General features: G+C 36.0%; 3 protein-coding genes across 5 annotated transcripts; 1 reads left to right on the top strand and 2 right to left on the bottom strand.

The window, feature by feature from the left end:
- Window positions 1–6969: 6969 nt before the first annotated feature.
- Window positions 6970–10047, bottom strand: LOC103417295 (uncharacterized). The gene is made up of 9 exons (XM_008355484.4): window positions 9827–10047; window positions 9254–9330; window positions 8620–8848; window positions 8338–8492; window positions 8169–8214; window positions 7985–8076; window positions 7721–7811; window positions 7501–7557; window positions 6970–7380 (listed from the first exon to the last, which is right to left on the bottom strand). The coding sequence occupies exons 1-9, from the start codon at window positions 9998–10000 to the stop codon at window positions 7255–7257; spliced, it is 1047 nt and encodes a 348-aa protein (XP_008353706.1). The 5' UTR covers window positions 10001–10047; the 3' UTR covers window positions 6970–7254.
- A 2019-nt stretch (window positions 10048–12066) lies between these two features.
- LOC103417294 (putative pentatricopeptide repeat-containing protein At1g17630) lies at window positions 12067–16140 on the bottom strand. Of its 3 annotated transcripts, none has more exons than XM_008355482.4 (2): window positions 15809–16140; window positions 12067–14520 (listed from the first exon to the last, which is right to left on the bottom strand). In XM_008355482.4, exon 2 carries the CDS (start codon window positions 14293–14295, stop codon window positions 12142–12144), a length of 2154 nt encoding a protein of 717 aa, XP_008353704.1. In that variant the 5' UTR covers window positions 14296–14520; window positions 15809–16140; the 3' UTR covers window positions 12067–12141. The 3 variants fall into 3 exon arrangements, with proteins under 3 accessions (XP_008353704.1, XP_008353705.1, XP_070673056.1); XM_008355483.4 differs by having other exon boundaries at window positions 15813–15937; XM_070816955.1 differs by lacking the exon at window positions 15809–16140 and adding an exon at window positions 15505–15618.
- A 6077-nt stretch (window positions 16141–22217) lies between these two features.
- LOC103417292 (ethylene-responsive transcription factor TINY-like) lies at window positions 22218–23229 on the top strand. The gene is given in 2 exon segments (NM_001328816.1): window positions 22218–23007; window positions 23037–23229. A coding segment is annotated over 1 exon segment (732 nt). The 5' UTR covers window positions 22218–22268; the 3' UTR covers window positions 23001–23007; window positions 23037–23229.
- Window positions 23230–26722: the final 3493 nt, after the last annotated feature.

Here is a 26722-nt window from a genome sequence, read left to right as displayed (position 1 = left end):
TTTACTTGGTTCTTGGTTCGTTTTAATGATGACATATTCATTAAACTAACCAGATCCAACTACAAATGGCATTCTCGAAGTAGGAAAACTAATGGAAATAACTTAAATACATACTGGAGAATGCATTAAGTAATAGATCTACAAATGTAAGTACAAACACAAGGAAGTCGGGCAAGATTTCACCTTGTCTGTCAAGGTTAAACCTCTTGTAGCCACTTCTCTTTGAGTTTATACAGATTTGTATGCTAGAAATGGATGGATGGTAAACAGATTTACACGAGGGAATCGATACTACACCACTGAGGGAGGTTGCAGAGCTTTTAAACTAGAGAAAGATAGGTTTTTTAAGGAGATCTAAATAAGAGATAGCTTGTTGCTAAAAAGATCTGAGATCTAGGTTGATTACAGCTTTTGGATGCAAATCTGGCTTGAAAGCAGAGTTTGTATGTTTGTTTGTTTGATTGGTTGAGTGTCCTTGTCTCTAGGGCATCTTCTTACTTTTATAGACCAATTATCCCGACTATTGTGACTTTGCTCGTGCCTGAAAACATTTGAAAGGTAGTGAGTGTCACTTGTTTGCATAAGCTATTAATAATGTTGTAAGTGTCACTTGTTTTGGTTGAGCTATGCTATTCAACATCTCATAAAAGAGGCCAAGAGATGTATCAACATATTTGTGGGATGCATTAGCTGATATTATTGATGTCCAAATGATTAAGCTCTTACATTTTGCTTGATCAAAATCCTGTTATGCCTATTAAAGAAAACTCAACTTTGCATGAGTATCGATGTATAATAGCACTTGCAACACACTGATTTTTGCTTGATCAAAATCTCTTTGTGCCTAGACAAATTAAATTGTTTCTAACATCATAAGCATGTACTTCCTCCTTGACTTTCAGATTTGATAAAAACGATATTGTGGGAAGAATACTTGACAATGTCACGGTATTTGGTCTGCAACCGCATGCCTGCATTACACAAATTAAATTTAATGCCTCTTCGTGCCGGTTGTTCTGAACTAAACCAAAAATCACAGGATTCCAAACACTTAACTTTGGCTTCTTACTATCGCGAAAAACAACTACAGCTTTATCAACAAACCCATGAAACATGTACCTCAAAACTAATGAGCCATAAGTGACCTCATCCTTTTCACTCATCTCATCAAATAATTCTTGAATGAGTTGCAGAACATTGGTTTTTGAGTTTTTATTTCTAAATGGGTGTAAAGATAAATTTATAAATTGAATTGGGTTTGTGAGGGTAATTTAGGTAATAAATTTGGGTTTAAAGAGATATCGATAATTTAATTAAAAGTAATATGGGTGTAGAGATTAAGTTGGGTGTAGAAAGAGGTTAGATTAGTTCAAATAAAATTTCCCTATGTATAATATTTATTATATTTTAATCGTTGTGTCCTAAATGTATTCATGTCCTTATTTTTTGATTTGACACATCGCCGTGTCCATGTCACTGTATTGCCGTGTCATGTGTCTGTGTACGTGCAACTGTTGGAATATAAGTGTTTGTGCTAGAGAAATATTAGCATAACTTTTAGAATTTCAGATTTAAATGTGAGCCATTGGATTATATTCCAATTGGACAGCTGAGATGTAATCTTAGTGTTAGTAGTGTGTGTTGCCACTTGTAGCTGTCTTATAAGGTAGATTACATGAATGGTGGAGATTAAACTTTGTAAGAGAGAATCTCTCTCCTCCTATCAGTTTTATTGCTGCAAATGCCTTATGTACAGTGTGAATGAATGAAGCAATTTTGCTCTGTGTGAATACCTTCTCTCCAACTTTCTAAGTTTTACCAGAAACATTTCATCTCCATTTTCGCTTCATTCCTTACAATAAAGATCAGTCTCCAGATTCTAACGTGGTCTCAGAGCCAGGTTTGGTCGCTTAACACTAGGCGATTGAATATGTGAAGGAAACGAGTTGAAATTTGAAGAAATTGCTTGGAGATCTGTGTCTAACATGGCAGGGTCTAGAGGTGGTGAGCTAAGAGAGCCGATATTCAACGGATAGAATTATGAATTTTGGAGCATAAGGATGAAGACTATATTCAAATCTCATAGGTTATGGGAGTTTGTTGAAAAAGGAGTAGAGTGCTCAGATTCGAAAGGAGCTGATGAATCTACTGAAAAGAAGAATGAGAATGAGGGATCGAGTGATGCTGCATATCTCTCGAAGAAGCTCATGAAAAATGCCAAGGAGTTGGGGCTGATTCAAGGAGCGGTTTTCGATGAGATCCCCCCTCGGATCTCTCACAAAGAAACCTCTAAGGGAGCTTAGGATATTTTGATGCAAGAATTCCATGGTGACAAACAGGTTAGAAGTGTCAAATTACAAAGTCTTCGTAGAGAATTTGAATACACCAGAATGAGAGATGATGAGTCTTTGCCTGCTTATCATACAAAATTGTTTGATCTGATAAATCAAATGAGAAGTTATGGAGAGGAATTGTCTAGAGAAAGAATTGTGCAGAAAATGTTGATTAGTTTACCCTCTATGTATGATCCTATATGTTCTGTAATTGAACACTCAAGAGATATAGATGTGATTGAGGTCCAATAGGTAGTTGCCTCGTTGAAAAGTTTTGCACAAAAATTGGAGAGACATAATGAGAATAAGACTGAGAGAGCATTTGCAAGCCTTAGTGTGAACCCTAAACCTGTCAATGCTTCTGGGAATCAAGAGAATCGATACCAGAAGAATTTGAAACCAAAATTTAAAGAGTGGGATCAAAAGCCTACTTACCAATTTATGAAGCAAATTGTAGCTACAGAAGGTGGTAGAAACCCTTGCAGGCACTGTAACAAGTATCATTATGGAGAATGTTTTCTTAAAGGCAAACCTAAGTGTCACTGTTGTGGAAAAATAAGGCATATTGCAAGGGACTGCAACAACAAGAAAAATGTTCAGCAGCTGAATTATGCAACTCAGGTTTTTCCTACACCAACCATGTTCTATGTTAATAATGCAGTTGATAAGAAGTTCATGGAAAATGTATGGTATGTGGACAGTGGCTGTAGTAATCATATGACTGGCAGAGAGGATGAGCTAGTTGATATTGATAGAAGAATAACTGCAAAAGCAGAAATAGGGATAGGACAATTGGTTGATGTTATTGGAAATGGAAGTTTGGTGGTTGACACTAAGATGGGAATGAGGTATTCAAAGAAGTAATGCTAGTCTCTGGTCTTAAGGAGAATTTACTCAGTGTAGGGTAGATGATGAAGCATGGATACTTTCTGATTTTTTGAGATAATAAGGCTGAAATTTATGATGATTGCTCTCTCTCTCTAATCTGGCTGCTAAAGTGCCAATGAGAGGAAACAGAAGTTTTCCTTCGAAACTTCAAACAGATTTACATTTTGCATTAAAAGTAAATGTGAGTAAATCAACTTTGGTCTAGCATAGAAGAATGGGACATTTGAATGTCAATAGTTTGAAGTTGCTACAGGAGAAAGAAATGGTGCTTGGATTGCCAGAAATCAAGAACACCAATAAAGTATGTGAGGGGTGAATTCTTGGGAAACATTACAGATATTCTTTTCCAAGAGAAACAAGTAGGCCACTATTCCACTGGAATTGGTACACACTAATGTGTGTGGACCAATGCAAACTATTACAAAGGCAAGAAATAGGTACTTCCTCACCTTCATAGATGATTGTACTCAGATGTGTTGGGTTTATTTTTTGAGATACAAATATAAGGTGTTCAATTTCTTTAAGAAGTTTAAGGCTACTATTGAACTACAAAGTGGGTATAAGTTGAAGAAACTAAGAAGTGACAGAGGAGGAGAGTATATATCCATTGAGTTCAACAAGTTTTGTGAAGAAATGGGAATGGAAAAACAGCTCACTGTGGCATATTCACCACAACAGAATGGAGTGGTTGAAAAAAAAGAACAGGACCATTGTGGAGATGGCTAAGTGTATGATGTTTGAGAAGAAGATACCACTAGAGTTTTAGGCAGAGGTAGTGAACACTACAATGTATGTCTTAAACAAGTGTCCAACCAAAGCCTTGGACGATAAAACTCCATTTGAAGCCTATAGTGGAAGGAAGCCAGGAATTAAACATTTGAGGGTGTTTGGTTCTCTGTGCTATACACATGTTCCAGAACGACAAAGACAGAAGTTTAATTTGGCTAGCACAAGATGTGTGTTTCTAGGGTATGGAAGCTGTGAGAAAGGCTACAAGCTTTATAACATTAAATCTGGAAAAGTTGTTATTTCCAGAGATATAGTATTCAATGAGGAAGCAAGTTGGGATTGGAATGCACAAAAAGAATGCAGTATCTGAATTTCACTTAGTAATATGCTTACAGAGAAAGAAAAGAAAACTAGTGAACCAAGTTTGACTCAAATTGAGATTTCAGAAGGTGATGGTGAGACACTAGAAAATATTGAAGAAGTACATGTTGGCATTGGTACTGCAGGAGATAGTGGAAGTTCAGGTCCACAAGATGTTGATCACACTCCACTGAAATGTAAAAGCATTGCAGAAGTGTATGAAAGGTGCAATTTGTGCATCCTTGAACCTAAAACATTTAAAGAAGCTATGAAGGATGAATCATGGCAGAAAGCAATGGAGAATGAAATTGCAATGATAGAGAAGAACAACACTTGAGAGTTGGTTAGTAGACCATCTGATAAACCAGTAATTGGTGTCAAATGGGTTTACAAAACCAAGTTGAATCTTGATGGCTCAGTGCAGAAAAACAAAGCAAGATTAGTTGCAAAGGGTTATTCTCAAAAGCTTGGAATAGACTTCAATGAAACTTTTGCACCAGTTGCTAGGCTTGATACAATTAGAACATTGGTTGCTTTGGCTGCACATAAAGGGTGGAGACTATTTCAATTAGATGTGAAGTCAGCATTTTTAATAGAGTATTACATGAAGAGGTATATGTTGATCAACCCCTTGGATTTGTGATTAAGAACAAGGAGGATGGAGTTTACAAACTCAAGAAGGCATTATATGGTCTTAAGCAAGCTTCAAGAGCTTGGTATGAAGAAATCAACTCCTATTTCACTAAGGTTGGTTTTCAAAGGAGTCCCAGTGAAGCAACATTATATGTGAAGACTAATGAAAGTGAAATACTCATTGTTTCTCTATATATGGATGGTATCATCTACACTGGGAGTTCAAACAAATTGATGAGGAAGTTCAAAACTGAGATGATGAGACAGTATGAAATGACTGATCTTGGGTTGTTGCATCACTTCTTGGGTTTATGTGTGATACAAACTGACTCTACCAAAAGAAGTATGCAAAGACATTGCTCGATAAGTTATGGTTTCAAAAATTGTAAATCAATTGCTACCTCTCTTGTAGTAAATGAAAAACTATCTAAAATGGATGGAAGTGAACAAGCTGATGAAAGTCTATATAGACAGATAGTTGGGAGTCTGCTATATTTGACTGCAACAAGGCCAGACATCATGTTTGCAGCAAGTTTGTTAGCTAGATTTATGCATGGTCATACCAGAAAACATATGGGAACTGCCAAGAGAGTACTTAGGTACATTTAAGGCACACTTGATTATGGTATAGCATATGGGAAAGGGCAGGAAGCAATGCTTATTGGCTACTGTGATAGTGATTGGTCAGGGAGTGAGGATGATATAAAAAGCACATCTGGATATGCATTTAGCCTTGGTTTAGGTGTATTTTCGTGGGCATCAATCAAGCAAAGCAGTGTTGCACTATCCACTGTAGAGGCTAAATATGTCAGTGCAGCAGAAGCCACTGCACAAGCAATCTGGTTGAGATTTGTTCTTTTAGATTTTGATGAAGAACAGGTTGAGCCTACAACAATTCTATGTTATAATACATCTGCTATAGCCATAACCAAGAATCATGTGCATCATCATAAGACAAGGCACATAAACAAACAATTTCACTTCATTTGAGATGCATTACAAGATGGGGAGATTGATCTACTATACTGCAAGACTGAGGAGCAAGTTGCAGATATCTTTACCAAGGCATTGGCCAGAGATCAATTCGAATACCCGAGAAAGAAGCTTGGAGTAATCTCAGCACAACACTTAGAAAGGAGTGTTGGAATATAAGTGTTTGTGCTAGAGAAATATTAGCATAACGTTTAGAATTTCATATTTAAATGTGAGCCATTGGATTATATTCCAATTGGACAGCTGAGATGTAATCTTAGTGTTAGTAGTGTGTGTTGCCACTTGTAGCTATCTTATAGGGTAGATTACATGAATGGTGGAGATTAAACTTTGCAAGCGAGAATCTCTCTCTCCTCTCATCGGTTTTATTGCTGCACATGCCTTATGTGTAGTGTGTGAATGAATGAAGCTATTTTGCTCCGTGTAAATACCCTATCTCCAACTCTCTAAGTTTTTCTAGAAACATTTCATCTCCATTTTCACTTCATTCCTTACAATAGAGATCATAGTCTCTAGATTCTAACAGCAACATAGTTAGCGACTGAGGAGGAGAGGAGCTGTCATAAATTCAAGAGGAAGAGGATGGGTCATGGTTTCAGTTGGAGGTGGAAAAAGGGAACGGCAAGTTGTCGTTTTGAAACAAGACACGACAAGTCGTTTGGAATGAAATAGCAACATAATTCGAAGTTATAAAAAAAAAAAAAAAAAAAAAAAAAAAACATTGCAACATAAAGCATCCATAAGTTAACTGAGATGGAGAATATGTAAATTAAAAAAATAATAATAATAGTAAATATTTTGGCTTGTCAGAATAAAATGTGTTATATCACCAATTGTATACAATCATGTGTCTATCTTTCTCATCACGTGATATATAAATAGTGACGTTAAATCTTTTCACAACACTAAAATGATATGTATTGTGCTTGTCATGTCGTACCCTACTTTAATATCGTCTCAAAATCGGCAAAGTGTAATTCTCACAAGAAGGAAGGAAATGAATTAAATGATACAAATAGCAAAGCAATAGAAATTATAAAAGAGCAAAGAAGATACCATTTGTTTTCTAATTTGTCTGATTTATACAATTCGATTCGTAGGTTGTATTTATTTACAGGTATATATTGGCTACTTCAGACTTTTCTACACGGGAATTGCATTCCATTTGAAAATTGAGAAAAAAAACGCCGTTGGCTCGCCTCACCAACAAAAAAGCGAAAGCGACAGCGAGAAGATGTTTGAACACTCGAACTGCTCTATCGGTTACTTGCATGTCAAGTTTTTGACATCTGTAGTTGAATCGTTGAAGCGCTACAGCCTACAGTGGCTTCTGGTCTTGGATGTGAGAAGATTTTCCGGCTGCAGTTGTTCTATATGCGTGCGGATGCTGAATTATTACCAAGACAGAATCCTTAGCGCTTTCTTCGCAAGATGGTGAAGTTGGCTGCAGTGGTTCAAGCACTTTTTAATTAGGGGATGAAGAAGTTTCCAGAAAATTAAGACCATTATACGAAGAATAACGGGCATCAGTCATGTAAAATCAGATTGTGTTCCTATTGCTCACCACTCCAATGTGCCATTCATGCTTGGTGAAATCTCTGAAAGTTTCTGCATCCATTTCCTGCATTGCCATGAGTAGAAGGGAAAGTAAATACGAAAATTCTACTTCTTAATTACTTGTTTCCTTCCTCATTGGATGCTAATTTCTGAACCATGGATGCATCTGTTGACACTATTTCTTCAACGTCAAATTTTTTTCAGTGGGAATAATGAAAATAACTTACAATGCTATAAATGGGAGGCACCACTAGTTTAGATTTCAATGTTGGCATAACGGAAAACCGTGGTGCCAAGTCCCTTGACCTAAAAGTCCACCTGCAAGATACAGTTGTGGAGTTACAACATCAAACAGGAGGAAGGTGAACAAAGGAAAACCAAAGGTCTTCTTGCACGATGAACTTTAGCTATTTCCATGAATTCAAAAAACATTCATAACCACATCTGTTCCCATGAAAGGAACATTCACGGAACCAAGAAGGTAAACATACCCAATGTAAACAAAGATGCAGAACTGTGCCCATTCTCGAATTAACAAGCGAATCCAGTAATTTTCGGATGAGTCATCCGTGTTAATGTATATCTGAGAACCAGAATGCTAGTTCTGTCAACTATTGTCTGTATATATTTATATTTGTATACGTAATTATAATCAATAACATAAAGATATCATACCACAGCCTCTGCCACGGCTACTATCTGCATTGCACCTTGAAACTTTCTGCATCGACATCAGAATGCAGCATATGAGGTTCAAAATGTGATATCATCTCTTTTAAGGTCACCGTATGTTGGAACAAGGTTATAAAATGGGAGTATGACTGCAAAAATGTGAAACACATACTTGAACATGGTGTACTTTGTATAGACTGCATCATGCATTGCATGAACATCTTCATCATCTATGAAGCTTAATTGGTGGCGCAATACTAAAAGATTTTGCGAAATATGGTGAAATATCACATAGAACGAGATGAAATAGCTAAGCAGCAGCAAGACCTGAATCAAGGCAGTAACGGAAAAATAGTACGCACTGATAAGTTACTAAAAACGATTAAAAAGAAGCAACAGTTCCTGCCTATTTGCCATTGTAATGCTTTTTAGCTAGTCAAAGAAGGAAACTTACAGAGAAATAAGGTACAGAAGCTTTGTATCCGACAAGAGTCAAGTAAAAGACACAGCCCAGGGAAGCAGTAGTACGCCGCTCAGTCACTGAAAGGCGCTCACACATGATGCAGTAACCATGGGAGATGAGTAAAAAAGACACAAAAGAAGCTGTCTGAAATATCACTCCAGTTACATACATCCCAAATGACATCCACAGGGAGCATATTTGAAGATGAAAGCATGAATACCTAAAAGTGATTCTTCAAAATTAGTATGCGTGATGGAGGAAACAACGGTAGAATATTGATGACAAAGAAGACCGAATGTGCTTTACTTCCTCACCGATACACATAACAAAATCATATGATATATACAATTTCCTATAGAGCTCTCTAAACTATTGGCCTCAGAACTTTAGGCATTGACAAATATCCTGTTAACTGATAAGTAACATCATATTAGCTTCAGAGCGGATGAAATGTTTTGAAGTTCTTCAAGTGATTGGTTTATCCCCTACATGGAGATTGGAGAAGGGTTCTTCGAAAAAGTGAAAAGGGAATTGATTTCAAATTCAAGACATGAATTTATGTCTGTTGGCAGTGGCACAATGAAGAGCATCTACATTTCATTTCCTAAAAGATCAACAGACATACCAGAAGAGGAAAGACAACGTAAGTTGCAAGGCTTTAATCAGCGGAACAGAAGCGAGCGTCCACTGCAAATTATTCGTCTGCTCTAGTTTAACAACAAAGCAACACAAGCAATTGAATCAAATAAGTAGGATATTATTAACACACACAAATGAGCCAAATTCATGAAAATTTAAATGTCCGCCTCGTTTGGCTCTCAAGACATGTAGACAAGTAAACAACTTTTGGTGTACATACATACATACATACATATATACATATAATTTCTCAGCAACCAAACAGAAGAAATAGATTAAACACTGAAACCGATTACCCAATAGAAAAATAGAAATGCCCATTTGTTCATTTGCCTAGAAACAGAGCCACTGTAAACGGTTTTCACAAACAATATAAATTAAATTTTGAAACGTGAATTCTTTAACCAAACAGAGCACAGTAGAAAAGCCTTTCAAATTTTCTCCTATAACCCAAATTATGCATCACCAACATTATCAAGTTAAAAAAAAAACCCCAGAATACAAATTTTTTTTAAATTTTTATTTAAAAAAAAAGAATGGAAATGGAGGAAAAAGGGACCTGGAGATGGCGGTTTTTGTAGGTGTTGAAGGTCCAGGAGCAGGCGGAGACGAACCAGATTGTCATGAAGGCTAAGTAGACCGACGGCAGAGACCGATAGGACTCGTTGAGTCCTATACGATACGCTCCGACGCTTTCCAATTCTGCCATTCTGCGAACCGGAAGCTTAATCATGAAAAGCACAAAGCTTGGCGTTTTTCCAGTCTGATTTTTCGTTTTTCCGTTATGTTTTCGCCCCCTGCGCTTTGTGCTTTTTATACATCCGCTATTGCTGACACCTACAAAACGCTGCCGTTTTAGTATTAGTATTTTAATACTATTTGTTGAAAAATAGACAAAATTTGGAAATTACTATGTACTTTAGGCCATAAATATGAATGTTTTGGGAACATTTTGTTTTGTGTTGAATGATAAATGTCTCCTTTTTGGGAATTATATTTTTAGTTTTACCTTTTCTTTTGTTCGATTAGAGGAAACATAAAAGTTTAAGTTAAAATTTTTGTCGTGAGTGCAAGGGTGAATTTTTTCTGGATACTCTTTCTTGGTTGCATTAATTGGGTTTTTTTTTTTTTTCCTTTCAGATAGGGAATTTGTGTTTAGATGAACATTGCCTTAACTAATTAATTTGTTTTTAGATTATTGCACTAAAGTGGAAGAGGATTGAATAGTATAAGAATGTAAAGTTGATGAGCCAGATTCAAGGAAAATGAAGTTGGTGATCCTCTCATAGTCTTTCATAGTGTCATACAACAAACCCACTCCCTCAACTAAATCCACCAAAACCAAAATTTTTTGCTCCATCAAAATCTTCTGTTACCATTTTTAAGGGACCTTGAGGATTTTAGAAGGAGCCTACCAAAAAACGTGGAGAGCACTCTACCAATATTCTTTCTGGATATATTATTGTGTTCGGTGAACTACAGATTTAGTCTTTGAATTATCACCTGAGTGAAAATTAAGTTCTTAAATTATTTTTTTATTGAAAAAAAAAGTCCTTAAATTACAAAATCTGCCAATTACATCCCTAATATTAGATTCTAAGCTAGTTTATTTAATTTTTCATCAATTTAAGTCACATGACTCGCATGGAATACACTTTGGAACCTAGGCTGTTGTTTTCATAAGTTTAAGGACTTTTTTTTTGCCTTTCTAAGTAATAGTGCATGGAGTTAAGCTTGGATGGTAAATTAGACATTAAATTCTCAATCCATATGCATCTTTAAGCAGTTATAGGCGATAAAATGACGGTATTACCCTCTATAATGTGTCATATGACTTAAGTTGACGAAAAATTGAATAAAATAATAGCATGAAATTACCAACTTTTAATGAATTTATCCAAAAAATAATAATTTAGAGACCTAATTTTCACTGAAATGATAATGTAGAGTAAATCGCCAGTTCACCCTATTTTTTTAATTGCTTACATAAATGTATGCATGGTGCTTCAAAGTTCAAACAAACAAAAGAATTAACGACTATTTTGATTAAACGAAAACAAAAGAGTAATATTTTTTCAGGCACATCTTGTATATAATTTATATATATGTTGTTTGATTAATGTCTATTAAATTCCGCTACTCAAATATAAGTATATGATTAACGATTCTAATTAGCAGTTTGACAAAAATAATTATAATATCGATGTACAATTTGTGCGAGACTTGTCCTGGCACTTTAGCAACTCGTAAATATGATCAACTATATATGGCCAACCTACTCGTACAAGCTGGTTTGCTATATGCTTCGGATTATGAGGTTTTAATTTAGTTTGGTCATTTTATGTAAGCATTAGGTGAACAAACTCACAAACACAATTTTTTCTCTGATAATCCTACTCCATTGAAATATCCAAATTTATTTTGTTCCATATTTGCCTATGTTAGGTGGTCTTAGTTAATCTTATATATAAATGGAGTGGATCCGTGGCACAACTCCTTTTACACAGTTTTTGTTTTGACACAATTTTGTGGAGGCCTCTCCGCAATGTATTTTGGTATTCTTCTTCATTTGTAAGTGAAAAGTTTTAAATCCGATTCTCGCCAAAGGCGAAATTGAACCACATTATTGCTAGTCCATTGTGAGGGTTAACCCATTCCCCCGTCCCATTACTGTAGATAATATCGGTTGTTCAACAAAAAAAAAAAAAAAAACTTGGGTGCCAAGAAAATATTTGTCCAGAGAAAAGGGTACCAATCAATTAAAGCAAAGTCAAAACTAGTACTATGGTGCACAAGAACTAGTAGTTAATTAACAGTTTGCACATATATTGACCAAGAATAACACAATCCAATTTATCATTTGGAAAAATATGTTTACATTTGTAGCCTGTTGTGTTGAATCCCTCTCTCATTGGGTAAACAACCCTCACTCTCCATTTGAAGCGCCAAGTCTTGAAGGATACCATGAATCAACTCCAACCCTGCTTGCATAGTCTCCCCTGCCGAGAACATAAAAACCTTATTCTTCACCTCGATCCAACTCTGGCCCCGAATTTTCTTCAAACCCTTTGTCTTTGCTGAGATCCTCACCTTCGCCGACTCCTCCCATCTCCCGCTAGCAGCATACATATTTGACAGCAGCATGTAGCTCCCGGTCATTTCAGATTTCATGCTGAAAACGTCAGTGGCAGTTTCTTCCGCAATATTACTATTCTTGTGCATCCTACAAGAATTAAGAAGAGCACCCAAAACACAAGCATTGGGTTCCATTGGCATGTTTTTCACAATCTTGCTTCCTTCTAGCAATAACCCAGCACGGCCGAGAAGATCAACCATGCACGCATAGTGCTCCATCTGGGGTTCTATACCATAGACGCTAATCATCTGATCATAAAGACGACAGCCCTCCGTGACTAGCCCGCCATGGCTGCAAGCGGAAAGAACAGAAACAAATGTTACTTCGTCTGGCTTTAATCCCGAGTTAAGCATCCGATAAAAAACTCTTAGAGCATTCTCACCAAGTCCATGCATCCCGTATCCAGCAATCATAGTGTTCCACGTTATCAAGTCCTTACTGTCAAAACTCTCAAATACTAGATGCCCTTCCTTAAAACTTCCACACTTCGTGTACATGTTAACCAAGCCATTTCTAACCAAAATGCTACCATCTATCAAAGCCCTAACCACATGACAATGAATTTCCCTACCAAGGTTCAATGCTGGTAGTTCGGCACAAACAGATAAAACACTGGATATGGTGACAGAATTGCCAATTATTCCTGCATTCTGCATCCGCCGAAAAAGTTCTAGAGACTCCTCTCCTCGTCCCTGGGAAGAAAGCCCTCCAATAACAGCACTCCAACTTATGATATTAGGTTTCATTAATGGGTGTTCATTCAGCTGAGAAAATATTGCAAAGGCCTCATCGCACAAACCACATTCAGCATAGGCTGAGATCAAAGCATTCCAACTGACAAGGTTCTTGCTTTTCATTCCCAAAAATGATTCGTGAGCATTTTCTATATCACCACACTTTCCGTACATACATATAAGGGCATTTTCCACAAACAAGTAATCTTGGAAACCACCCCTTATAACATATCCATGAATCATCTTACCCTTGTCAACCACAGCCAGATTAGCACATACAGATAACAACACAGAAAGTGATTCAGCTGTAGTTTTAATTCCTACCACCCTCATTCTACCAAACAACTCCAAGGTTTCTTCATGGCGGCCACAACGAGCATGACTTGACAATAATGACGTCCAAGTCACAGGGTTCGGCACAAACCCTTCTAATTTCATCCTCCTAAACATCTCAGTAGCACCATTGCAGTCATAATTAAAGGCATAGCTAGAGACCATAGTATTCCATGAAACATAATTTCTCACACCCATTCTATTAAACAACTGGCGAGCACAATCCATCCGACCAATTTTCCCATACATTCCCAACAAATCATTGACAACATGAAGATGATTCTGAAAACCCATATGTATAACATGACCATGCACACTCCTGGATAACTTAAGCCTAGATATAAATGCACAGGCCCTAATAACCAAAGGAAATGTAAACCCATCTCCCCAAACCCCCAGTTTACGCATTTTGTCATATAGTTGGAGTGCTTCTTCATAAAACCCATGAGAGACATAAGCTCTAAGGACTGAATTCCACAAGAGCACATTTGATGTACCTTCAACTGTGGTGGTGTCAAAAACTTTCTTTGCATCCAACACGAGGCCAAGACGTGCATAAACAGCCATGAGCCGGGCAGCCAAGAATGCTGACTGACAGGTGCCCGTGGTAACAATTTGGGAATGAACTTGTTTGCACTGTTCAGGTCCAGCGCATTGTCGAAGAAGGTGTTCAAAGAAGTCAAGAAATTCATTGTGAGTAGTGCAGGACAGGTGTGATATGATTTGGGTCTGATGAACCTGGTGGCGTTTAGAGAGCAAATGGTTGAGAATTTGTGGGAAACAGAGATGGTTGTGATGGAGACGCTGAGGCGATGCATGAAGCATGAAGAAGAAGTTGAGATTTTGTAAGATGCTGACTCTGATGCTTCTACTTCTTCATCGTCTTCATCTAATTTTTCATCATCTTCTACATCCCGTAATGTAACCAGGACTGAATCTGGATGAGAAATCTATGAGTCCTTAGATGATACCACGTTAAAGGATCTCCTTGATTTTGACAACTCAATTTTTTTCTTAGTGAGAATACAGAACAGCAACTTTATTATGATCCTGCAAATTAACAAGAGAAAACCAATATTAAACCAGCCACAAATTCGAACACGCACCAGAAAATCTTTTTTGGGCACCAGTGAAAATCTTACAAACAACAGTGCAAAAGCAGGCACACACCAGTTTATATTTTTAAAATTCAATCAACAATGGACAATAATTCAAGTTTCAAACAGAACTTCAGCTTGGTGGCCCCAATAAATAGCTTGAAGGTCTTACAATTCAACGCGAAATGCAGAGAGAAAGAATACAAGTAATTTAAAGAATCAAAGATAACGATAAAATTCTCTAAAAATCATAGAAACACAACACAAATGACCTCATTACTTTTAAACAAATTTTAGCACACGTATTAACTCTTTTTCAGTCCCAATTCAACCTTCTAGGAGGCCAGGAAATTTTTATTTTTATCTGTCTCCTATCTTTTGTATATCTAATTAACAAAGAAAAATTGATGAGAATTTGAGCATACGTAAGGGAATGACCTCAATACCAACCTCTCTTTTCTGGTCCCCAAAACAGCAGAATCATTGGTACAAAAATATACCTAAAAACTAAGAACTTGATCATCTGCTCTGCTATATTATTTTCCATCTCCAATATGACAAGAAATACATGTTCCTTGAAAACTGTATTCAACTATACTACAGCACATTCACAGACAAAGGAAGCATATATGATAACTTTCATTAGGAAAATTGTTTTGTTTTCCTTCCTGGCGTACACCTGAAGCACGGGATACATTACCAGACCAGCGTAAAACATTCATGCAACAACTTTCATTAGGGATATTGTTTCAAACACACACATACGCAACTTGTACTATAGAACCCAGGATTAAACATTTTGAATTTGTTTAAGCATTCCCCAACTCACTAGACAGCAATCATGTATCCAATCCAATCATGCGTACAAAACAAGCCCGAAATGTGTACAGAAATGGTAACAGAAATCATTTTACAATCGTTAAAGGAAAACCGATACAAGGTTAATCTGTGGGACTCCTGTAATATAGTTGCTTCTGTGATGTTACACAGCAAAGACAAACAAGTAGCCGCCGCTTCTCAAGTACGAGAGATTTGATAACACATTTGTACACTAAGACAAAAAAGAATTGAGAACACATCAACCAAAAGAACGCAAAAATACAGAAATTAAAATACAAAAACTGAATCATTTAAAGAAATTAGCGAGCAATTTGGAATTTCAAAAAACTGAATCCATTGAATAAAGTTAAGAAATTTAGATAATATAAAACTTTAGTAAAAGTTAATTAATTTCAGCTTACCAACCAGATTGGATTGGGGGGTTCACCCTTGCCGTTTGGTTGCCGTGAAAACGCAGGAAGATAACACTACAGAGTACGGAGAAGAAGGGATCAGGGGGAAGAAAAAGGATTAGCGCTAAAACGGTGCGCATTGGTTTTCCTTTTGCCCTTTTTTTTAAGAAGTCTTAATGAAAAACTCTTGTACTGTTCACTTTTAACGTTAAGAACAATTTTACTCTAAAAGGTCACTTCTGCTGTTATTCGCTTACCACACATTTTTGTTATTTTGATTAAAACTCAAAGTTTTCAAGCCCTTTTTATTGGTTTTCTTTGTTTTTTCTCCTCTCACATCTTACTTTTATTCCTTTATCTCTTTCCTTTTGCCCCAAATTGAAATTTATGCCAATGATAACCATTTCTAGAATTTTCTTTTCGAACCCACCCATACATTTGATCACAATCATTGGACTACAAATAAAAATTAAAAAAAAATTAAAAATGTTTGATATATGACCGTTGGATCAACCAATGGTCATATTATTTGGATTGTTGATCATCCAAAGAGTCGTTGGCTCTATTCAGGAGTGGCCTACAAGCCTAACCGCATTGGCCTCGCCATGCTCCCATCTAGCATGTGGTGCGCGTCCTGTGTGTGAATGTGTTGTGTTCGGGGTCAAACTCGCAGGCCCACACGTATTGGTGGACCCCAGTGAATTAAGTCAGGCTTAATTCTTGGGTGGAATCTGGCCTAAAATGGCTTGGGTGGGCTTAAAGATGTAAATTTAAGTTTTAAACCAAGGGTGCTGCTTAGTACTACGGTCTAGTCGTATTCCTCTTCACTTGTAAGTGAGAGGTTTTATGTTCGATTCTCGCCAAAAGTGAATTTGAACCACATTATTGTTCGCTCATTGTGAGACTAAGCCCACTCCCTCCCCCTTAATGTATATAATATCGTTTGTTAAAAAAAACAAAGGATTTAAACCAAGGGTTGGGCATAGTTAACGTGAGGGTGAGCGATCTCTTTTATAGGACAAGGGTTCTCCTCCCCTTTTACATATTTCATGGGCTAAATAGTGACCCAATCTACGTTACAACAAGTTCTCTCTCCCCCCACCCTCTAGTTAGCTTAACAGGTCATGATTGGACTTCCGTTAGTTGAGTGCATTTTTATTTACCATCTTAAGAGCAACTCCAGTGTGGGAGCCTCCCCCCAGGCTATTCACTATTCAATCTACCATATGAACAGTAACCGACCTTAATGAACAATAACTGCATTTTGCATCTCCACCGTTGCACTTGAATAGCCCTGGCAATAGGCAATAAAAAAATATTTTTTAAATAATACATAATATTTTTTTATTTGTAATTTCGGATAAGATTTTTAATAGTTCTCTTTGTGCCACGTGTCATTATCCGAAAAGACAATTATTGGTTATGAATTTCGATATATTTTTATCCAATGCCGTTGTGCTACGTGTCCTTACTTTTTCGGATTTTTTACAATTTTTATTGAACTAATTAATCTCTGCCGTTGGATTTAAAAAAAATTGAATTTCAACACTCCAAATCACACGTGTCACAACGGTAACTTTTCTTAATTTTAAAACTATTTTTTCTTTTATTTATTTATTTATAAAGCAAAATAATATCAATTGTTAATCTCATATCCAGAGGTTCATATTAAATAAGATTTTTTTATTACTGTTGCAAATCGGACGGTCCAATTTAAAGAGTCGTTGAGATCGAACAGACCATGGGAAGCCACGTGGCTTCCCAACGGTAACCTTGGCAGACTGCGACATGGGCCCAAGCTCTGAAAAGTTGTCGGCTGACGCACCCCCACGCGCGGGTGACGTTAGCCCTGACGTCACATCCACTCGGGCTGGCAATTCCTCATAGGCCCAGAGCTCGGGCCTCCACTCTCCCTCGGGCTACCCACGCTGGAGCTTCAAGGCCGGGCTATCTGGCCCTATTTCGTCCCCCGTCCCCCAAGCACCAGCCCACGCTGGAGTTGCTCTAAAGTGGTGCTGATGTTCATCACTCTATTAATTAGGATTAGATAGTTTAAATTTTGAGATTTGTGTAGTAGATAAATTAAATTAAAATTATCCAACAACAATCAAAAATTGATAACCATCACTATCACTTTAGAATGATAAGCATAAATATATCCCGTTAATTATGGTGGGTATATATATGTACACTAGATTTTTTAGTAAAGTTACATAGTACTTATCTCATGGGCTGACTCGCTGTACTCAGCTGAGGCAATGCTTGGCCCACTACTCAACCATACTTAACTAAACTGGTGATTTCTATTAATTTTATTGGAATTGTTATTGACACTTCAAAAATCTCATTATGCACTCCAAACTTTTTATATTTGAAAAGAAAAATACACTTGTGAGAAGTGTAGAATAAGATTTTTGAAGTGCCAATAACACTTTCAAATTTTTTTAGTAGAGCTATGTAGTTGATAATGGGAGAGCAATCTGTTAGAGTTGAACTCGTAGCACAATAGGTACGCATAATTGTTTTTTGTCACTATTGTCGAGCACATGTATGAGAATATCCGATCTAACAAATGTTGAGAAAATTGGCATTAAATTCAAATGGTTTTTTTTTTTTCTTATCTTTTTCTTCTTTGGTCGGAAAGAGAACTTTAAAAATCCAAGTGGCTTTGCATATTTCTCTTTTTAATTAATTATTTTTGTATTCATGTTTCTATATATCCAGCTGCGATAGTTAGTTGGCATGCCCGGTTCACTTGCGAATTTAAAAAAACTTGTGTAGGAATGTAAGATTAACTAGAGATGAACGTTAAGTGTATTGACCAATTAAAACTTTGCCCATTTGCCAACAAATATTTAATTTTATGACTAAAATGACCTAAAAGTTCCCTTTCGAAACAACTAATGTTGTACGAGTCTCCTTAGTGGAGTGATGTCTTCAAACATGCTATGAAAACTAAAGCCAATTAAAGACGACTGACTCTAATGGAAAACAATTTTCTAGTTTCTAAGAGTGTACCACGTGAAAAAGAATTAGAGATCTTTTAGTTTAATGTGATATTATAGTTATGGACGACTGACTGTAATGGAAGACAATTTGTTTTCCATCAAATTAATAATCAACTTTCTCCCCCCCCCCCAAAAAAATATAATAATAAAATAATAATAATAATAATCAACTGTGTGTTATACCATTGGTTTCTCATCCACCAACCCTTAAACTAAAAGCCAAACACATGTTAAGTTATCTGGCTCACGTTAATGTATACCACTGGCCTTTCTTTACTGACCGTCTACATAGAACAAGGTTCTAAAAGACGTTAGACGTTAATTGGACGACGGGCTGAGACCTATGCGACTAGGCGGATTGAAGTAAATTTATTATATACTGTATCAATAAGTGTCTATTTATACTTTAAAAAACTCATAATTGTATTGCGATACATGCATTGCATAATAAATTGACATATAGGTTATAAAGTATTAGAATATATTGAAAACATGGGGAGCAAGCATATAATGAGTGTTTATCCAAGTATTCAACAAGTCTATTACATTTTATTGAAAAAGTAAAATGCAAAATGAAAGTTATCGATTTTCTGTTTAAGTGGGAGTTGCAACCTAGGCGGATTCAAGTGCGCTAGACAGATGCTTAAGCGTGTCTAGGCGTCATTTCTTAATTTTCAAACGCCTAGGGACTAATTGAGGCGTTGCCCTAGGCGCTAGGCGGAGATTTTTAGAACAGTAGCATAGAAACATGTTACTGATAAGCGGAAAGGGATCCTTTCCGGATCCCTTCCACCTAATTCTTCTCATCAAACAATCCGAGCCCTTGAAATTTGATTTAACGGCTAAAATTATTATAACTTTAAAGTAGACCCTTGTTTTTAGTCATTGGATCAAATTTCAAGGGTTCAGATTGTTTGATAAGGAGTAATAGGTGGAAGGGATCCGGAGATGATCACTTTCCATAATCTTCCTAACACGTCAGTATACATGTCAACTTGTAATCTACACTTGTAGGTGTGCAGAATTGTCCTCATACATGTAAAGAGCACTATGTTGTAGGTGTGTAGGAGTGTTCTCATGCGTAAAATATGTCAAAAATAGATATGGAAGTTGAAACAAATTTATAAAACAAAAGGGGAAGAAAAAGGAGTTGGGGAGTGAAAACAAAAAAGGAGGGAGACAAAAAGGAGAGCGATCATGATATAGTTGAGGCAGTCAATCAATATACAGTGATCATCAATGTATATAATTACAACACATTGATCTCTGTTTCAAATTATATAGCACGTCTAGGCACATAAGAAATGTAATGAATATATCCCTTTGCAACTTGCTAACGTCAACGGAATTTACAAGTTTGGTTGATTGTTTGTCAGGTCATCATTCATCATAATGCAAGTGCTTCGATATGTCTATATTTAGATACAAGTAATATTAAGAAGATTAAATTTGTAAACTAAATGAAATGTCACCAATAAAAAAAATAAGTACGTTAATCAACACTTAATTAATAATAAAATTATCAACAACAACATCATTTAGGTTACAAAAATTAATTTAAAATTTAATCTCCTTAACATTACTCTTTAGTCTTTACATATATAACATGTTATGGCGCAACAAGAGAAGGAAGAGAGGTGAGAATAGTACGCATTAGTGTTTTATTTTTTAATGACTTCCTCAAAGGAAAATCAATTAATATTATTTTTCTTTCAAACAAATGATATTATCTACATAAAGGGATGAGTGAGTGTGCTAAATTTCACAATAGGTTAACCATAATAATATGATTCAAATTCGTATTTGATAAAAATTAAACTTAAGACATTTTGTTTACAAGTTAAGAATAATACTCCTAGACTCTAATACTGAGTGACTCTAACACCAAGCTTTAAACATGGACCTGTTTACTGAAAGTACTGATTAATTTAATCTAAATGTAGCAATTAAAGGAATCTGCCTAACACAAAAATATAGGAAGAAGAGATGTGGTCAATAAGGTGTTGTCATGTGATCATTGGTGATGAGGTAAGATATGCCTAATGATGATCCTTTTTTCTGATGATCTTAGGAATTCTGTGATAGTGACCGTTGATCGTATATCGTACATTAAAAAATAATTTCAAAATTTAAAATTTAAAATAAATAGTATCTAATGAAATTTAATCGCACGATGTACGATGAAAGATCACGATCCTTGAATTCTTAGGATCTCAAAAGAAGAATCCAGCGAGAATTCTTTTCCTAATTAATTGCGCTGGATCTTTTTCCTAATTAATCAATCAAAGTGGGAATGTGTTTTGAAACAAAGCAACGGACAAAAGGAATGGACCTTAAACGGACAAAAGAAAGGAGAGACGTGGAATTAGGTTTGCAGAATAATTCAATTTAGAAAGTTGCACTCTCTCTTTCATTCTCTTACCCTCTTTTTACTGTTTTCCCTTTTCAACTTTAAAAAAAAGGGAAGAGATCATCGTCCCACCAATTAATTAATCCGGACTCTTAAAATTTGATTTAATGATTAAATTTATTATAACTTTTTAAGGGTCCTCCGCTTGTAGCCGTTAGATCAATTTCAAGGGTCTGAATTAATTGATTAGTGGACTTTGGTGGGAGAGATCTAGAAAGGATCTCTTCCCTAAAAAAATATCCGCTAAACAAAAATATTTTACTTTTTACATAAAAAATTAGAGCAGGATTCTCGTCTGATTCTCTTTGTGAAGATCCTGTAGATCCTTTAATCATGTCATTTTATCGTACATCGTGCGATCATAAATTATTTTAAACTATATTATTTAAAATTGAACACAAATAGTACCTGACGAAAACTGACTGCACGATGTACAATGAATAGACAAGATTAAAAGATCTACAGAATCCTCATAAAGAGGATCCGGTGAGAATCCTATCTCATAAAATTGTAGTGTTTTTTTTATACTTTTGACAGTTTCATGCGTTTGTAAAAAAAAATAAAAAAATAAAATTTCTTTTTGTGTTTGTATGTATGAATGACTCCACTTCATGTAAGTTGTTAGTGTTTTTGTCATTGTTAATAGCAAAATAAATTAACAAAGGTAAGAGCCATTTATCACTACGGTTTAGTGGTATTCCTTTTCAATGGTAAGTGAGACGTCTTATATTCGATTACAATCAAAGATGAATTTAAACCATATTATTACTAGTATATTGTGAGGCTTAACTTATTCTCCCATCCTTTAATATAGATAATATCGTTCGGTCAAAATAACGGTAAGTTAAGGGTGAATGCAAAGGAGCGTGTACCCCATTTCATATCCAATTCCCTACACCCTCATCTCTCTCTCTCTCTCTCTCTCTCTCTCTCTCTCTTAATTTTTTTTTTATATATAGTTGCATATTGGCTCCCACATCAATAACATATACACTGCTACATTTTATTTGCTCCACAATTGTTAGCTGGGGTAGGTCTCAATCTGTCAGCAATGGCACCAGAACCAAACATTTCAGAAGCTGAAAGCACCAGCAACTCACCCTCATGCTCGTCTGGTTTGTTGCATACTCGCCCGAATTCAACCTCCAACACGCCCAACACCATAACCAAGAAGCCCAGCTCAGAGCAGCAGCAGCAAGTAATACTCAAAAGAAAGAGACATGATGATAGCAACGTCAACAGCAGCAAACACCCAGTTTACAGAGGAGTTCGTATGCGCAACTGGGGAAAATGGGTGTCTGAAATTCGCGAGCCGCGCAAGAAGTCAAGAATCTGGCTTGGCACATTCTCAACTCCTGAGATGGCAGCCCGTGCGCATGACGTAGCCGCCCTCAGCATTAAGGGCAGCTCCGCCATTCTGAACTTTCCAGAATTGACCGAGTTGTTGCCACGGCCAGCGTCCCTTAAACCTCAAGATGTCCAGGCTGCCGCGACCAAAGCAGCAGCCATGGTTCATTTAAATTCTACAACATCATCATCATCGTTATCATCATCGTCCTCCTCCTCTTCCTTGTTTTTGTCGCAGTCCGAGGGTTCGGATTCTGAGGAGCTAGGGGAGATTGTGGAGTTACCCAATATCGAGGGCAGTTTCGAGTCGCCCGAGTCGAGGAACGAGTTCATACTGGTTAATGACTCATTGGATGCGTGGGTGTATCCATCACTAGGTCTCGAGGGAGTTGAGTTAAACTTGTGGGGATTTTTCTCATCAGATATTAGCAGCTGAGAGAACTTAATACTCCCAGCAACTTTGGAGGTCTAGTAATGTGGGTTGTGAATGACTTAATTGGTGTTCGTAGTTTTTTTTTAGCTTTTTCATCTCTAGAAAATTGCTGATTTTATATGGTCCGATATAATTCATTGTGCAAGTTGTTTGCCTGCTTTTGACAAGTGGTCACAATTGTCATTGTAATATAATCCATACAATTTGGTGATATATCTTTAATTATTTAGTATACGTCTTGGTTTTTCTTCCCAGAATATAATTACATTCCATGCTCCAAAAGATCTTCAAAACAAGTTAACTTAGTTGCTGCACATATATGGCATATTCTTTCACAGTGACCAGGGACCACGGCTTACACATAAATGGTTTTTTTATTTTTTAACAAAAGATATTTATATGTACTATGGGAGTTAGCTAAGCCTCACAATAAGCTAGCAATAATGTGGTTCAAATTATCTTTTGACGAGAATTGAAATTAAGATCTCTTACTTACAAATGAAGAAAAACACCGCTAGATTGTAGTACTAAGTGACTACATATAATTGGTATTAGCTGCACTACAAGCAATCATTACCGTAATGCATGATAATTATCATTAGTCGTCAATGTCTCCTCTTTATCTTATTCAACTTTAGAAGTTCGCATTACTATTTGTTAATTTGTTTTTTCTTTTGGCCTTCAATTGTGGACTAAGATGTAATGACTCTTATGTATTGGCCAAATTGGAAAATTCTACCGTTGGAAGGTCCAGAATTATGTTGTCATCACATAGGGATTTGAATCCCATCCGGATATAAATTGTAGAGATTATATGAATTTTCACATTCTAATCATTCATCATATATAAATCGTGCGGTCAGAATTCATTTGAAATTTTTATTTAAAATTAAACACAAATAGTACGTATCTTATTCAACTTTAGAAGTTCACATTACTATTTGTTAATTTGTTTTTTTCTTTTGGCCTTCAATTGTGGACTAAGATGTAATGACTCTTATGTATTGGCCAAATGGAAAATTCTACTGTTGGAAGGTCTAGAATTATGTTGTCATTACATAGGGATTTGAATCCCATCCGGATCTAAATTGTAGAGATTCTAGGAATTCTTACATCCTAATCATTCATCATACATCGTGCGGTCAGAATTTATTTGAAATTTTTATTTAAAATTAAACACAAATAGTACCTATCTTATTCAACTTTAGAAGTTCACATTACTATTTGTTAATTTGTTTTTTTCTTTTGGCCTTCAATTGTGGACTAAGATGTAATGACTCTTATGTATTGGCCAAATGGAAAATTCTACCGTTGGAAGGTCTAGAATCATGTTGTCATTACATAGGGATTTGAATCCCATCCGGATCTAAATTGTAAAGATTCTAGGAATCCTTACATCCTAATCATTCATCATACATCGTGCGGTTATAATTTATTTGAAATTTTTATTTAAAATTAAACATAAATAGTACCTAAAGAAAATTGATTGCACGATATACAATAAACGGTAAGATATGACGATCCCTAAAATTCTCACAAAGAAAAGGACAAGGATTGTCTACCTTCCCACTTCCCGCACCCTCCTGTTTCTGTGGTCACAGTTAAACCACGTCAACATTTTATATTACTATTCATTTTTGTCTTATTATCTCTATAAAAAAACAATATAAAATGTTGACGTGACTTAACCGTAATCACACAAAACAAAAGGGTACGGGAAGGCACGAGAAGTGGGAGGGGCAGACAATCCCTATTCCAAAGAAAATCCTCAACAAATGTACCGTTGGAAATTGCAATGATTCGAAGTGACTTCTTCCGTATATCCGAGGACAAACATGCCATAAAAAAATAAAATAAATTGAATATGGTTGCAACATTTGATCCGGGATCCTCTCCTGAGCAGTTTCCTAGGGATCCTGCAATCATGTCTGTTCATCATATATCGTGCGGTCAGAAATTATTTAAAATTTAAATTTTAAAATTCAAATATAAATAGTATCTAACAAAAACTGACCGTACGATATAAAATGAATGGACAAGATTGCGGGATCCCTAGGATCCCTAGAGAATTGCTCAGGAGAGGATCCTGGTTCGCAACATTTTTCTGTGTGGGGACAGAAGAAATGTGGCAAATTTTAATATTGGATGACAACTGGAAAGAATTTTCCAGGAGACCAAATAGGAAATCGGAATGGTAATGGCCAGTCAAAAGACCGGGAGCACAACCCTATACAACGAACGGGGGAGAGACGCCGGGAGTAAAACTCTTTTTTTTTTTTTTTTTGAAAGGAAGGTACGATTTTCATTAGCAAATCAGAACACGTACAAACTGAAAATAGTGTGCTTAATGAGCCTCTTTATTTCTAAAAAGTTAAGAGAAGAAAAGAAAAAGATCATGGGGTTTACCGGGCCGGTAACACCCCGGAATCAAAGACGGAGGTTCTGTTTTAGTGTGGTTGTTGGCGGAGAGTGTTCTAGATAGAGAGACGGGAGAGGTTGAGTTGTTTTAGTCTCACCATGCATGTAAGATACACCATTCTGTACATAGACCATGAGTTTTACTTTTTGTAGGATTAGAATAGTGCTAGTAAATTTGTAATTATATTCAACTAAGATGTAAGTAAATGACTAAAAGAAAGTAGGATTTTTATATAAAATTAGTGAAAAAAAGTTGGACGATTTTGGAATATTTTTTTTAACAAACGATATTATTTACACTAAGGAAGAGAGGATGGACTTAGCCTCACAATGAGTTAGGAATAATGTGGTTCAAATTTGCCTTTGTCGATAATCAAACCTAAGACCTCCACTTATAAGTGAAAAGAAATACCATTAGATCGTAATACTATGTGACAAAATTAAAAAAAAAAAGAGTTTAAGATGGATTAATTGTCATCGAGGTGACAAAACTTTGTTAGGGACTGAGCACGAACCTACAATACTTTTTCTTTTTCCTTTTCTATTTAGAGGAGGAAAATAATCTATGTCTCAATCAATGGTTAGTTGATTAGTATTCCACTTTGATTTATGCAACTTATTGTTTAACATCTATATAAGAATATGACATTAAAACTTTTTTAGCCCTAGCTAGGTCCTTGTTTAATTAGTGCCTAACTTTGTTGTCTCTTGAAGAAATTAGTTGTCAAACTAATATAATTCAACCCTAAACACTCAAAAAGATGCAAATTAAACTTGAGTTTATCAAAAGGGTGACAAAGGTCAAATAAAATAGAAAGAAACTTGCATGTCATGTGACTAGTTAAGTAGCATGCATCATCTAATTAAAGTTTAGTTATGTGTTGTAGGTTTTTACCTAAACTTAAAATATTTTAATTAGATTGTATCGATGATGTGACACACGAAAAATTCTCACCTACATTTTTTCTTGTAATCTAGACAACTAGACACTTACTAATTCAATTTTTAAGCTCCAACCCCGTTTGCGTACTTTAACCTAGAAGAAGATACAAATAACCTGTACTCGGTGGTTGAAGTTAGACACATAGATCTGTCTGTTTCAAAGTTTACTTTTGGGAAACAGAGAGTTATTAACAGATAATTGAGGTGCGAAAAAGATGTTTTCGTCGGGGACAATAGAAAATGACACAGTTTATGTGTACTCAACTGTTATATTTTTGCTTACATAATCAAGCAGCAGGACCAGTGAGACAACTCACCCAAGTCTTTCATTAATATATAACAAGGACTCGTTACTTTGTCAATTC

Source organism: Malus domestica, chromosome 17 (assembly GCF_042453785.1).
Source record: "Malus domestica chromosome 17, GDT2T_hap1".
NCBI lineage: Eukaryota > Viridiplantae > Streptophyta > Magnoliopsida > Rosales > Rosaceae > Malus > Malus domestica.
The sequence above is the reverse complement of the archived record's forward strand: the minus strand, read 5'-3'. Positions and strand labels throughout refer to the sequence as shown.

Excerpts from the sequence above, each read along its gene's own strand:
- LOC103417295 (XM_008355484.4), bottom strand. The coding sequence starts at position 10,000 with ATGATTAAGCTTCCGGTTCGCAGAATGGCAGAATTGGAAAGCGTCGGA. Across the intron at positions 7,812-7,984 it reads TGCATCTTTGTTTACATTGG|GTGGACTTTTAGGTCAAGGG; the intron begins GTATGTTTACCT and ends TGTATCTTGCAG. Across the intron at positions 7,381-7,500 it reads ATGAATGGCACATTGGAGTG|CCAACTTCACCATCTTGCGA; the intron begins GTGAGCAATAGG and ends GAACCACTGCAG.
- LOC103417294 (XM_008355482.4), bottom strand. The coding sequence starts at position 14,295 with ATGCTTCATGCATCGCCTCAGCGTCTCCATCACAACCATCTCTGTTTC.